This window comes from Amphimedon queenslandica, unplaced genomic scaffold, assembly GCF_000090795.2.
Source record: "Amphimedon queenslandica unplaced genomic scaffold, v1.1 AMPQUscaffold_13067, whole genome shotgun sequence".
NCBI lineage: Eukaryota > Metazoa > Porifera > Demospongiae > Haplosclerida > Niphatidae > Amphimedon > Amphimedon queenslandica.
Window position 1 is genome coordinate 70,293 of NW_003546697.1, and position 10,096 is coordinate 80,388.

The 10,096-nt window shown below is 34.5% G+C and overlaps 1 protein-coding gene, 1 long non-coding RNA gene and 1 pseudogene across 3 annotated transcripts; 2 read left to right on the forward strand and 1 right to left on the reverse strand.

The window, feature by feature from the left end:
- The first annotated feature begins 5,677 nt into the window (after positions 1-5,677).
- Positions 5,678-6,164, forward strand: LOC100641564 (ankyrin repeat family A protein 2-like). Its single transcript, XM_020001495.1, has one exon. The coding sequence runs from the start codon at positions 5,678-5,680 to the stop codon at positions 6,161-6,163; it is 486 nt and encodes a 161-aa protein (XP_019857054.1). The 3' UTR covers position 6,164.
- Positions 6,165-6,473: 309 nt separating this feature from the next.
- Positions 6,474-8,178, reverse strand: LOC100641691 (tyrosine-protein kinase SRK3-like; annotated as a pseudogene).
- Positions 8,179-9,366: 1,188 nt separating this feature from the next.
- Positions 9,367-10,096, forward strand: LOC109585414 (uncharacterized). 2 transcript variants are annotated; one of them, XR_002186477.1, is made up of 3 exons: positions 9,367-9,636; positions 9,678-9,779; positions 9,972-10,096. It is a non-coding gene; the product is annotated as an uncharacterized LOC109585414 (long non-coding RNA). The 2 variants fall into 2 exon arrangements; XR_002186476.1 differs by having other exon boundaries at positions 9,683-9,779.

The window sequence follows — 10,096 nt, forward strand, 5'->3', positions numbered from 1 at the left end:
TCTTGAGGTAGAGCCATTTTGTAAGCAAGACGTAATGAGAGGACATGGAAGTATCGAGGAAGAAAGAAATGATGTTTACTAGTACACTGTAGACACCAACCAAACTGGTACACTTGACTAGTCATCTCATCAGGTCTATCAGTAGACAAAAGACATGGAAAAAACAACAACCTTTCTCCTCTTGTTTCTGTCTCTCCCTCCTCCTCCTCTTCCACTGCTAACTGATGGAGGTTTGTCATTCTTAGGAAAGATGGATTTATTTCTTCACAGAGTTCCATGTTCTTTAGGAAACGAATCAACATGTCAGGATCATAATTAGGGAAGAGTCTAGTCAGACCAGACACACTAACAATACCAGTATTGCTAGCAATGTCAACATGTTCTTTGAATGTCTCTGGAGCAAAGAGAATCCCATTCACCTCGGTTAGTATACCCTTATTCACAACAACCCATACCTTGTCTTCACTTTTAAGAACACTGATCAAACCAGTTGAGTGCAATGAATCAAGAACATCCAAGACGTCTTCTCTCTTATCTGGTATAAAGTAAGCATCATTGTCCTTACCAGCAGACATTGCATCAGAGAGGGTCAGTATATTCTCTTTCCTTTCCTCCAGTAGACCATACATCATGTGACAATAAAGACTCAAATTTCTTCCACTTGTACTACAAATGGACTCACAGGCACTAGACAACTTTTTAAAGAAGGAATCCACACCACTCCCACCAAGCTTACGACAATCTAAGAAGACACTATCACACCTTTCCCTTACAATAATCTTCTGTATTTCCTCCTTTCTCCTTCTCCTTTCAACAGGATTACTTATCTCATCCTTATGACTGACTATTACAATAACATGGCATTGATTAAGAACTTTCTGTGCTTGATTTCTGACAACTGTTAGCCACTGATGAAGCTGTTTGACTGGTTCCTTCTCCAGTATATTGACTACTATCAGGAACACACCACCAGAACCTTGTAAGAGATTCTCAATGACAGCACTGTGACTGGAGTAGTATTCGGAATGACCAGCAAAGTCATGAAGAATGATATTACCCAGTGTCCTATGTTGTAGTTTATAAGGAATGATGCCAGCAGTACAGGGCACTACTCCTCCAACATTTCTAAAGGAACCAAGAACAATAGAACCAGTAGCTGTGTCATTGATGACATGACTAAGAGTACTTTTACCAGCTCCAGGATTACCCACAAGGAGAACGTTAACATAAGAATCAATTGGATGAAATGATTTTATACCACCAAACTTCTTTAAGACCGAAAGAGTATCAGTGTCACATTTCTCCTTAGCTATTTGAAATGTTGTGTCCCCATACTTGTCTTTAGCCAATGGATCACATTTACCAGTTGATAGTAAATATTCAACAACTCCAGAACATTTATAAGCAGCAGCATGGTGAAGAGTAGTCCGTCCCAACAGATTGTCAGTAGCCATTGGATCACAGTGACAGTCATTAATGAGATACTTTACAATATCAATGTGTCCAGCAGCACAGTGAAGAACAGTCTCACCCCTATTGTTAGTAGCCATTGGATCACAGTGACAGTCATTAATGAGATACTTTACAATATCAATGTGTCCAGCAGCACAGTGAAGAACAGTCTCACCCCAATTATTAGTAGCCATTGGATCACAGTGATAATGATTCATCAAGTATTTCACGATATCAAGTGATCCATTATCACCTACACTGTGAAGAACAGAATATCCATGCTGATCAGTAGCCATTGGATCACAGTGATACTCATCAATGAGATATCTCATCACATCAACATGATTACGTAGTGCAGCATAATGAAGACAAGTCCTATTTATACCATCTCTTTTCTGTGGATCACAGTGATATTTAGTGATGAGATCTTTTGTAACATCTAACCAGCCATGCCTTGAAGACAAATGAAGTAAACTAGTTTCTATTCTTTTAATTTTATTTGGTTCCTTCACTAATGGTAGTAAGTGAACTGCTTCTTTATGATCTCCGTAATCAAACACAGTCCAACACTTGTCTTCTAACGACATCTTGTGATCAGTTAATTAGATTCATTGATACTCGCCCACACATCAGGAATTTAATACACTAAACACACATACCATAACTGAGAGAGACGGAGAGAATGTTTTTGCCAAGAATTGGCTGTAAAATAATTTCTCGATTTATATATCAATGTCCTTTTGATATTTTTTGAACTGACTCTGAGCACACATGTAATAATAGTATTAACCATACAGTTGGAGTTTGGCAAGGAAACAATATTGGCAGATCAGCAGTTGTAGTTATCATTCACTAATATATAATCCACTCCATTTTGTTTTATTCTTCACATGCTCAATGACTCATGGCTGCTAATTCCTAAATCACCATTATATAAACCCACCTATAGGGCCTGTACTTAACTGCTCTCATATTCATATCACAATAATAATAATAAAATCTCCTCAAATCTCATACTCCACTCCACCTTACTATTGCTTTATATGAGGACTGCATCTGTACTACTGTATAGCTTGAAAATTTTGGAGTGTCAAAATTAGGTGAATGGACTCTAAAAGAGGTTTAGGTTTAAAATTCTGGCAAATTTTAACCATGTGTATGCTGCTGCAGAGCCTTATCAAATTGGAGATTAAATTTTTGATGAATTGACCTCAATTCACCGAATTCACTAAAATTTTAGTCTGTCAAATTTTATAGCTATGCAGCAGTAGTAGTAATAATAATAATAATAATAATAAAACAGTGTACTCTCATTCAAGACCTACATGTACATGTAGTCATACTACTAATGTATCTCTTTTATTCTCCTGATCTACTATATAGCTGGATAAAATGGTGGAATTAATATTAAAATAATTAATATAAAATTCACCATTTTGCTTTATTCTTTGAATGCTCAATGGCACATGGCTGCTAATTTGCCAATATAAAAACCAGCAATACATTGCAATCATAGAATCACTAATATTAAGATGCACCAAATATTCCCACTATATGGTACATCCACTAGTGTATAGTATCATGCCGTATAGCGGGAAATTTTCGAGGATAACAATTTTCACGAATTTCATGGATTTTTTCATGATTCGCGAAATTAAATTCCTTGAAAATCAATTTAATATGGTACAAGATGGCAGATTAGTGGAAATTCGTGAAAATTAATTCCTTAAACTTCCAGATACGGGTCATTCTCGAAATTTATTGTCCTCAAAAAAAACCTGCTATACGGTAGAACTAATGGAGAGAAGAGAATGGGAACAGATCATGTTTTGGAACAGTAATTGGAATACAATAGCATGAAATATTTATAACAATTGATAATGATATTCAGTGTTATTGGTATGCTCCCATGAACTATATTCATGAAGTGATACCACACACATTATACTGATACACCCATCCTTTATATACTGCTGCATTGTTCCTTGGTTTAGCTTGTGAAGGTTACTGACTTTGAATAGGCTCTTCCCTTCTTCCTTTAAAACAGTCCTGTTTGTCCTCCATACTATAGTACAAGATGATTGATGTCTCTCAATGGAGAGCAAGTATTGGACTGTGGAAATACTGTCAAGCTGCCTCCAGTAGACCAGTTAATGGCAACCACTCTCATTTATTCAAAGCTGCAGTAGATAGCAAGTCAGGCAGTACTACATTAAGAGAGGAGACATCTAAACTGCCAGCAGCTCTGTCTCTTATTGCTTTCTTTTTCCTCTATCACTCTTTCTCTTTATTTCGACACACCTTGATCATTCCCCTAGCAATTGCAACTTGTACTTACTGGACAGGTATTTTATTATTAGGAAACTGCTACCAAGTTCAATGCACTACTGGTGTTACTGTTAGATCTACTGATACAAATGACCTCCTGTCAGTAGTTTTACCTGGAGGCAGGAATTCTAACCTGATTTACAATCATCTCTATTTGATTGTTTGTTTACATATGCTCCTCCTCTTATCAGGAGATGTTGAACTCAATCCTGGTCCTAAGATTGATGATCGACCTGATATTTCATTGCTAACCCAATGGCTTGAACCACTTGTTGACTGGCAGTTGTTTGGTTATTGCTTACCTGGAATAACGCAACATGATGTATCAATAATTGAAACTGAGAATTTCAGTGTGAATGACCAAAAGAGAAAGCTATATTCAAAATGGCTTTCTGTTTCTCCTGAGGCAACTTGGAATGATGTCATTACTGCACTGACAATTAGAAGAGAAAATACACTTGCACAAAATATCAAAAAAATGTTTGATGGTCATCTCTCTGTACCCACTAATGTTGTTAATGCAGCTGCTGTGAGTACTCCTCAAAGAAAAGAAATAATGTTCAACACAAAAGAAGATGAAGAAGAAGTGTCACATTCATTGACAGAGCTCAACAAATCATTTACTAGTTTAATGACAAAAGTACGAACAGCATTTGATGAGAAAGTAGGCTCAGATCCTAAGCTACTCATTAAGTTAACAAGATGGATTGAGACATACATGAACTGGACTGATAAACTAACTAATGCTTCGTTAGATGAAATTTTTAATATTATTCATCCATACTATGACTTTATTGACTGCAGCTTAATAGTAGATTTAAGTGAAGAGTTTCTGATTGGTGTTACTTTTGGTGATAAAGAAAAGCTGAATATTGTGAGTGAACTACAAAGTCACAAGAAAAAGGCCGACACTTTTAGATTTTCAAGTAACGTGGCGCATCTTCACAAATCATTAATGGAGATATATCAGGAGCATATTCCAGATCTAAGTAACATGCCTCATATTATAATAAAGCTTCATAATCCATGGTATGGTAATTGTCTTAACAGTTTAGCTCTTCTAATTAAACATTTGCTACCAGTAGGATTAGTACAATCGTTGTTTAATCATATAACAATTCTTAGAGGATCTGTGGTAATCAAGTACACAGTACTTGATTCCACAGCTGCTAGTCTAATAGAATATACTGTAGGAAAGTTACAGTTTATGCATCTCATTGGTATATTTAGTTTATATGTTAATGATCATGCTGTCCTTCAAGAAGATGAGAATATGAACTTCACCTTTGAGCTAGCTCTCCTTGAGGCAGTCACAGCTGGTAATAATGAAGCAGTAGAGTTTCTTCTTCAACTAGAAACTGTTAATATTGATCATACTAATGAAGAAGGCAAGACAGCACTAATGTTAGCTTGTGAAAGAGGGCATGAGGACATTGTACGTAGTTTACTGTTAGCTGGCGCTAATGTTAACATTCAGGACAATAATGGATGGACTGCACTAATGATATCAAGTGAACATAATCAAGTTTTGGTTATTTGCATGTTGCTACAAGCTAATGCTAATCCTCACCTGAAGACACTGAAAGGATCACATGCTTTAATGATTGCTAGTTACTATGGTAACTATGAAGTTTTTGAACTATTGATTAGTAAAGGGGTAGATTATAATTATCAAAGAGAAGATGGAGTGAATGCTCTTATGTTGGCTTGTCAAAATGGTCATACTCAAATAGTTGAACTGCTGTTGAAGGAGCAAGTTGATCTTAATGTTCAAAACAAAGATGGAGTGAATGCTTTTATGTTATCTTGTCAAAATGGTCACACTCAAATAGTTGAACTGTTGCTAAAGGAACAAGTTGATCCTTATGTTCAAAATAAAAATGGAGTGAATGCTTTTATGTTTGCTTGCAAGAATGGTCACACTCAAATAGTTGAACTGATGCTGAAGAACCAAATTGATCCTAATGTTCAGAAGAATAATGGTTGGAATGCCCTTATGTCGGCTTGTAAAAATGGTCACACTCAGATAGTTGAACTGTTACTGAAGGAACAAATTGATCCTAATATTCAGAAAAATGATGGTTGGAATGCTTTAATGCTTGCCAGTGCTAAAGGACATTATGAAGTAGTTAAATTATTATTAGAATGGAAAGCTGATCCAACTATTAAATCTAATGAAGGCAAGACTGCATTGAAGTTTGCAAAAACTATGGAAATATCTGTATTACTTAATAGTTACTTAAGAGAGCACATAGAACAAGAAGATGATGCTGCTAGTGCTTCATTTACCAGTAGATCTAGTATAAAGAGTGCTTCTTCCACTTTGAGTTTACTCAGTTTAGATATGTGTAATGTTAGTGGTAACAAAGGTTATATGTATTAATTTTAAGTGTATCTAATTGTAATTTTTTAAAATTTTTTGTAGCATAAAATGCGTAAAAAATTCTGCATAGCGTGCACTGAAAAGATGCAAGTAGTGTACAAAATATTAGGTAAAGGGAGCTGACATAAAGGGATTCGTATTCAGCTGCTCTGTGAAGAACTGTGTGTCCATGCTTATAGAGCTGCATGTTGGCCAGATGTAATCAATGGGGGGAGGAGCATGATGCAAGGTTTGTTACATTTCTGAGGAAGTGGTCCTGACATGATTTTTACATGAACAAAGTTTTTACATGAAATTCACAAAAATGCATTTACATAAATGCTCTATATATGAAAAATACATCAAAAATATCCTCAAAGTCTGGTCTTTCATCATCATTATATTTCCAACAGTTTATCATAAGTTGCTGAAAAGGTTCAGGACAATATGAACCTATGGGCATATGATAACCTTTTGATATTGCTTCAACTACTTGTGATTTCATCATGCCATGGTATGGTAGAGCTCCTTTTGTAACCAGTTCCCATAGTAATATGCCAAATGACCAAACGTCAGATTTAATACTCAGTTGGTTTAAAGTATGCCATTCAGGTGCTGTCCATCTTATAGCTAGCTTACTTCCTTCCTCAACAGTCCAGTATTTGTTGCCACTAAGGTGTTGAGCAAGATGAAAGTTTGCTATCTTGATAGTGTTACACTCTCCTACTAGTATTTTGGTAGCTTGTAGATCACAATGAATGTAATCATGTTCTCCCAAGTAAATCATGCCATAAGCAACTTGAATAGTAATGTACAATAACTCTTTTGGTCTAACATTATATCTAGTGACATATGTTTTAAGGTTTCCATAATTCATTAGCTCTGTTACTATGTAAAAAGGATATGTTGCAGTACAAACACCATATAAACGAATGATGTTTTATGGTGAATCTTTCTCAAAGTATTGGCCTCTTCAAGAAATGTTTCTTGTATTATATTTGTTGCTACATTAGTCTTGATAATAACTGCTAATTTATAGGAAGGAATTGAATTCCAACAGCCCTCCCATGTTTCTCCAAACTGTCCAACATTTATGCATTTTAAAAACTTAATTTGTGACTTATTAATTTCCTCCTTTGCATTTGGTGTGTTTACTTGTTTGGGTAGAGGAATTGTTATTGAGCAGGTCAGGTAATCCTCTTTCATCATGTAGTGGTGTACCAGTTCATTAAGTGAGTAAAACTTTACATGAGGGAGTATATAGTACTTATTGATGTCGATGCTTATATGGTAGTGCCTGATAGTGACTCCATCATTAACTGAGAGGATATAGTGCTGCCCAAGATTGCTGTCACTGTCTCTGATTAGAAAAGTACCTGCTTGAGTGTCTGCTTGACTCAGTCTCTTCTCTGCTTCATAACGACTCACTATATGATAATAGACACACTTGTAGTACCTATTAAATAAACGAATAAATTTATTAATCAAATGCTATAATATGGTGAAAAATCACTTTAAATTCCTTACATTGGTGAGTATTTCTCATTAAGTGGTAATATGCCATTAGATAGTACATAGCCTCTTTTGTTTGTGTGAAGGGAGTGCATATACCACCAGCCATCAGCAATGTCATTATTTTTTAAAGCTTTAAGTACTTCTCCTATTAAAGAAAGTGATATAACATGCTTTCCACAATTGAGCTATTAAATCTCTCATTTGTTATAGGCATTGTTTCTTTGTTGCTGACAGCATACCTTTTTTAGAAGCTAAACCATCCTTTTGTAAAGTTTGTAAATTGTTTCTAGCTGCAAACACTTTATGTAAGGAAGTAATAATAAGGACATAGCCATAATGCACATTTTTTATTTACATTTTTGTTTTGAGATCCAGTTTCTTAATGTGTGTACTAGAGTAGGATCATCAGTAATTTTTCGTATAAAATACTCTGCTTTCTCATTATCATTAAGGAGAACAGGTAGGAGTAATAATCCTTCCCATGTCATTGCAAAATGAAACAACTGAGGTAGCTCTACCATTGAGTAATTTCTGTGTATCATGGAAACAGTTTCCTTTTGTTCTACAGCATCTAGTGATTGCACCTCATCCCCATATGTACTTAGCGGAATGAATCCATTATTTTGAAATGAAATAGCTGTATTATTAGAATCATCTTGAGGTACACAAATGAATTCACTGGATAATAATATTATTGTCTGTGTGGATATCTCTATTTCTGTTGATGTCTGATAAAAGAATTTTGTAATAATAGAATTACTTACTGTCAGTTTCCTCTTTTAACAACTGCTGTGCACTTAACAAAGATATCCTTTTCTTTAGTGTATCAGCCTCTTGCTTTCTGTCTTGTACTAGACCTGTTACGAAGTACAGTTATCATTGAAAGTTATATATTGAATAATTAAGGCTGTATACTTATTTTTCTAGCCCTAGATTGAAAATGTTTAATTTCTTGTCATAGCATTCACTTCTTTGTACTTGCAGCTTTCTCTCTTTTAATTTGATTGACTTTAAGACCTATTACATATAATATTGCATGGTGCTTAATATTGTGCCATAATTCATGCCTGCATGGTGCAATTGATGACTTGTATATTTCTATATGTCCTAGTTTCTGTTTTGATGAAAAAGTTTTGCTGCTTGATTATGAAGGAGACCTGCATACATTTATTTAGTAGTAATTCCATTTATTTTGTACTTTCTTTGTCTTTGTTGTATGGACACAGCTTTTAAAATTCTCCTTCACACATTTCAATCTCAGTAACAATCTTTAGTTCCTATTTAGTTGTATAATTTTTCAAAATACATTTATTATAGGTTAATACTTCATTTGTGATCATTCTGTACATGTATGTAAACAAATTAGGCTTACTGATACTGGTTTCCATTCTACATGTATGGATAGTAATCAGCAGTCTTCAAACTACTTTTCAGCTGCTAACTTAGCCATGTGCTTTATATGTCATTCGTCACTTGACAGAGAGAGACAGACAGACAAGCATACAGAGCAGAGTGAGAGAAAGAAACAGATTAGAGTAAATGTAGATGAAGTTGATACTGATGATAATTTTTTCGATTAATAATGTTTCAACTTCTTTAGAAATCATCATCAGTTCATCACAATTATTAATATTGTTATTATTATTTAATTATGATGACATTTATGCATGTAATTGTAATTATAATTATTCCTATTCAACTTGGCCAAAAATTAGAAAGTCATAAAACTTAAAGCAATGCATGAAATGAATTTTTAAACAATTTTTGGGCCACAAAATATTATGCTGTACAGTTGCACAGTGTGCATTGTGACTATATTAAGATTTTGTCTTTTTATTTGTACTTTTTATTTTACACTTGCAGAATGCTTGTGCTGTATAACATCAATCAAGAAGTAATGGGAAGATGCTTCAAGCTTATTCGCCAAGCAACAAACCTAGCAATGAGCACTATATCAACTACTGATTTATTAAATTATGGTTAGTCAACATTTAATCCATTCTATCAGTTTTCATTGTAGTCAAGGTATTGCACTAATCTTGGTCTTTCATTACCAGTTTAGAAAACAGCTAGCTTCATTATACAAAAAACTGTTGAGTAATGAGCTTGATCTTGCTCCAAGGTATGTACACAATACTGAATGTTTATGTCGTACTCTAAATTGTATACATTGGTGACTGATTGGGATAGAATATTTCATAAAGCAAGCATGATTCTTTTATTGCCTCCTTATGTAATCTATCATGAAAAGTTATGTGTATATTCATAATATTCATCACAAGTTTGGTATTTATGTAGCTGTTTTCATATCTAGATTTTGATGACCTTTTAGTTGATTTAATATCAGGACTACTTTTGAAGGATTTAAATGAGGAATTGTACATGAGAATCACTTTGAGACTACTAAAAGAATTCTTGTCACAATGGCTCCTGAAACAT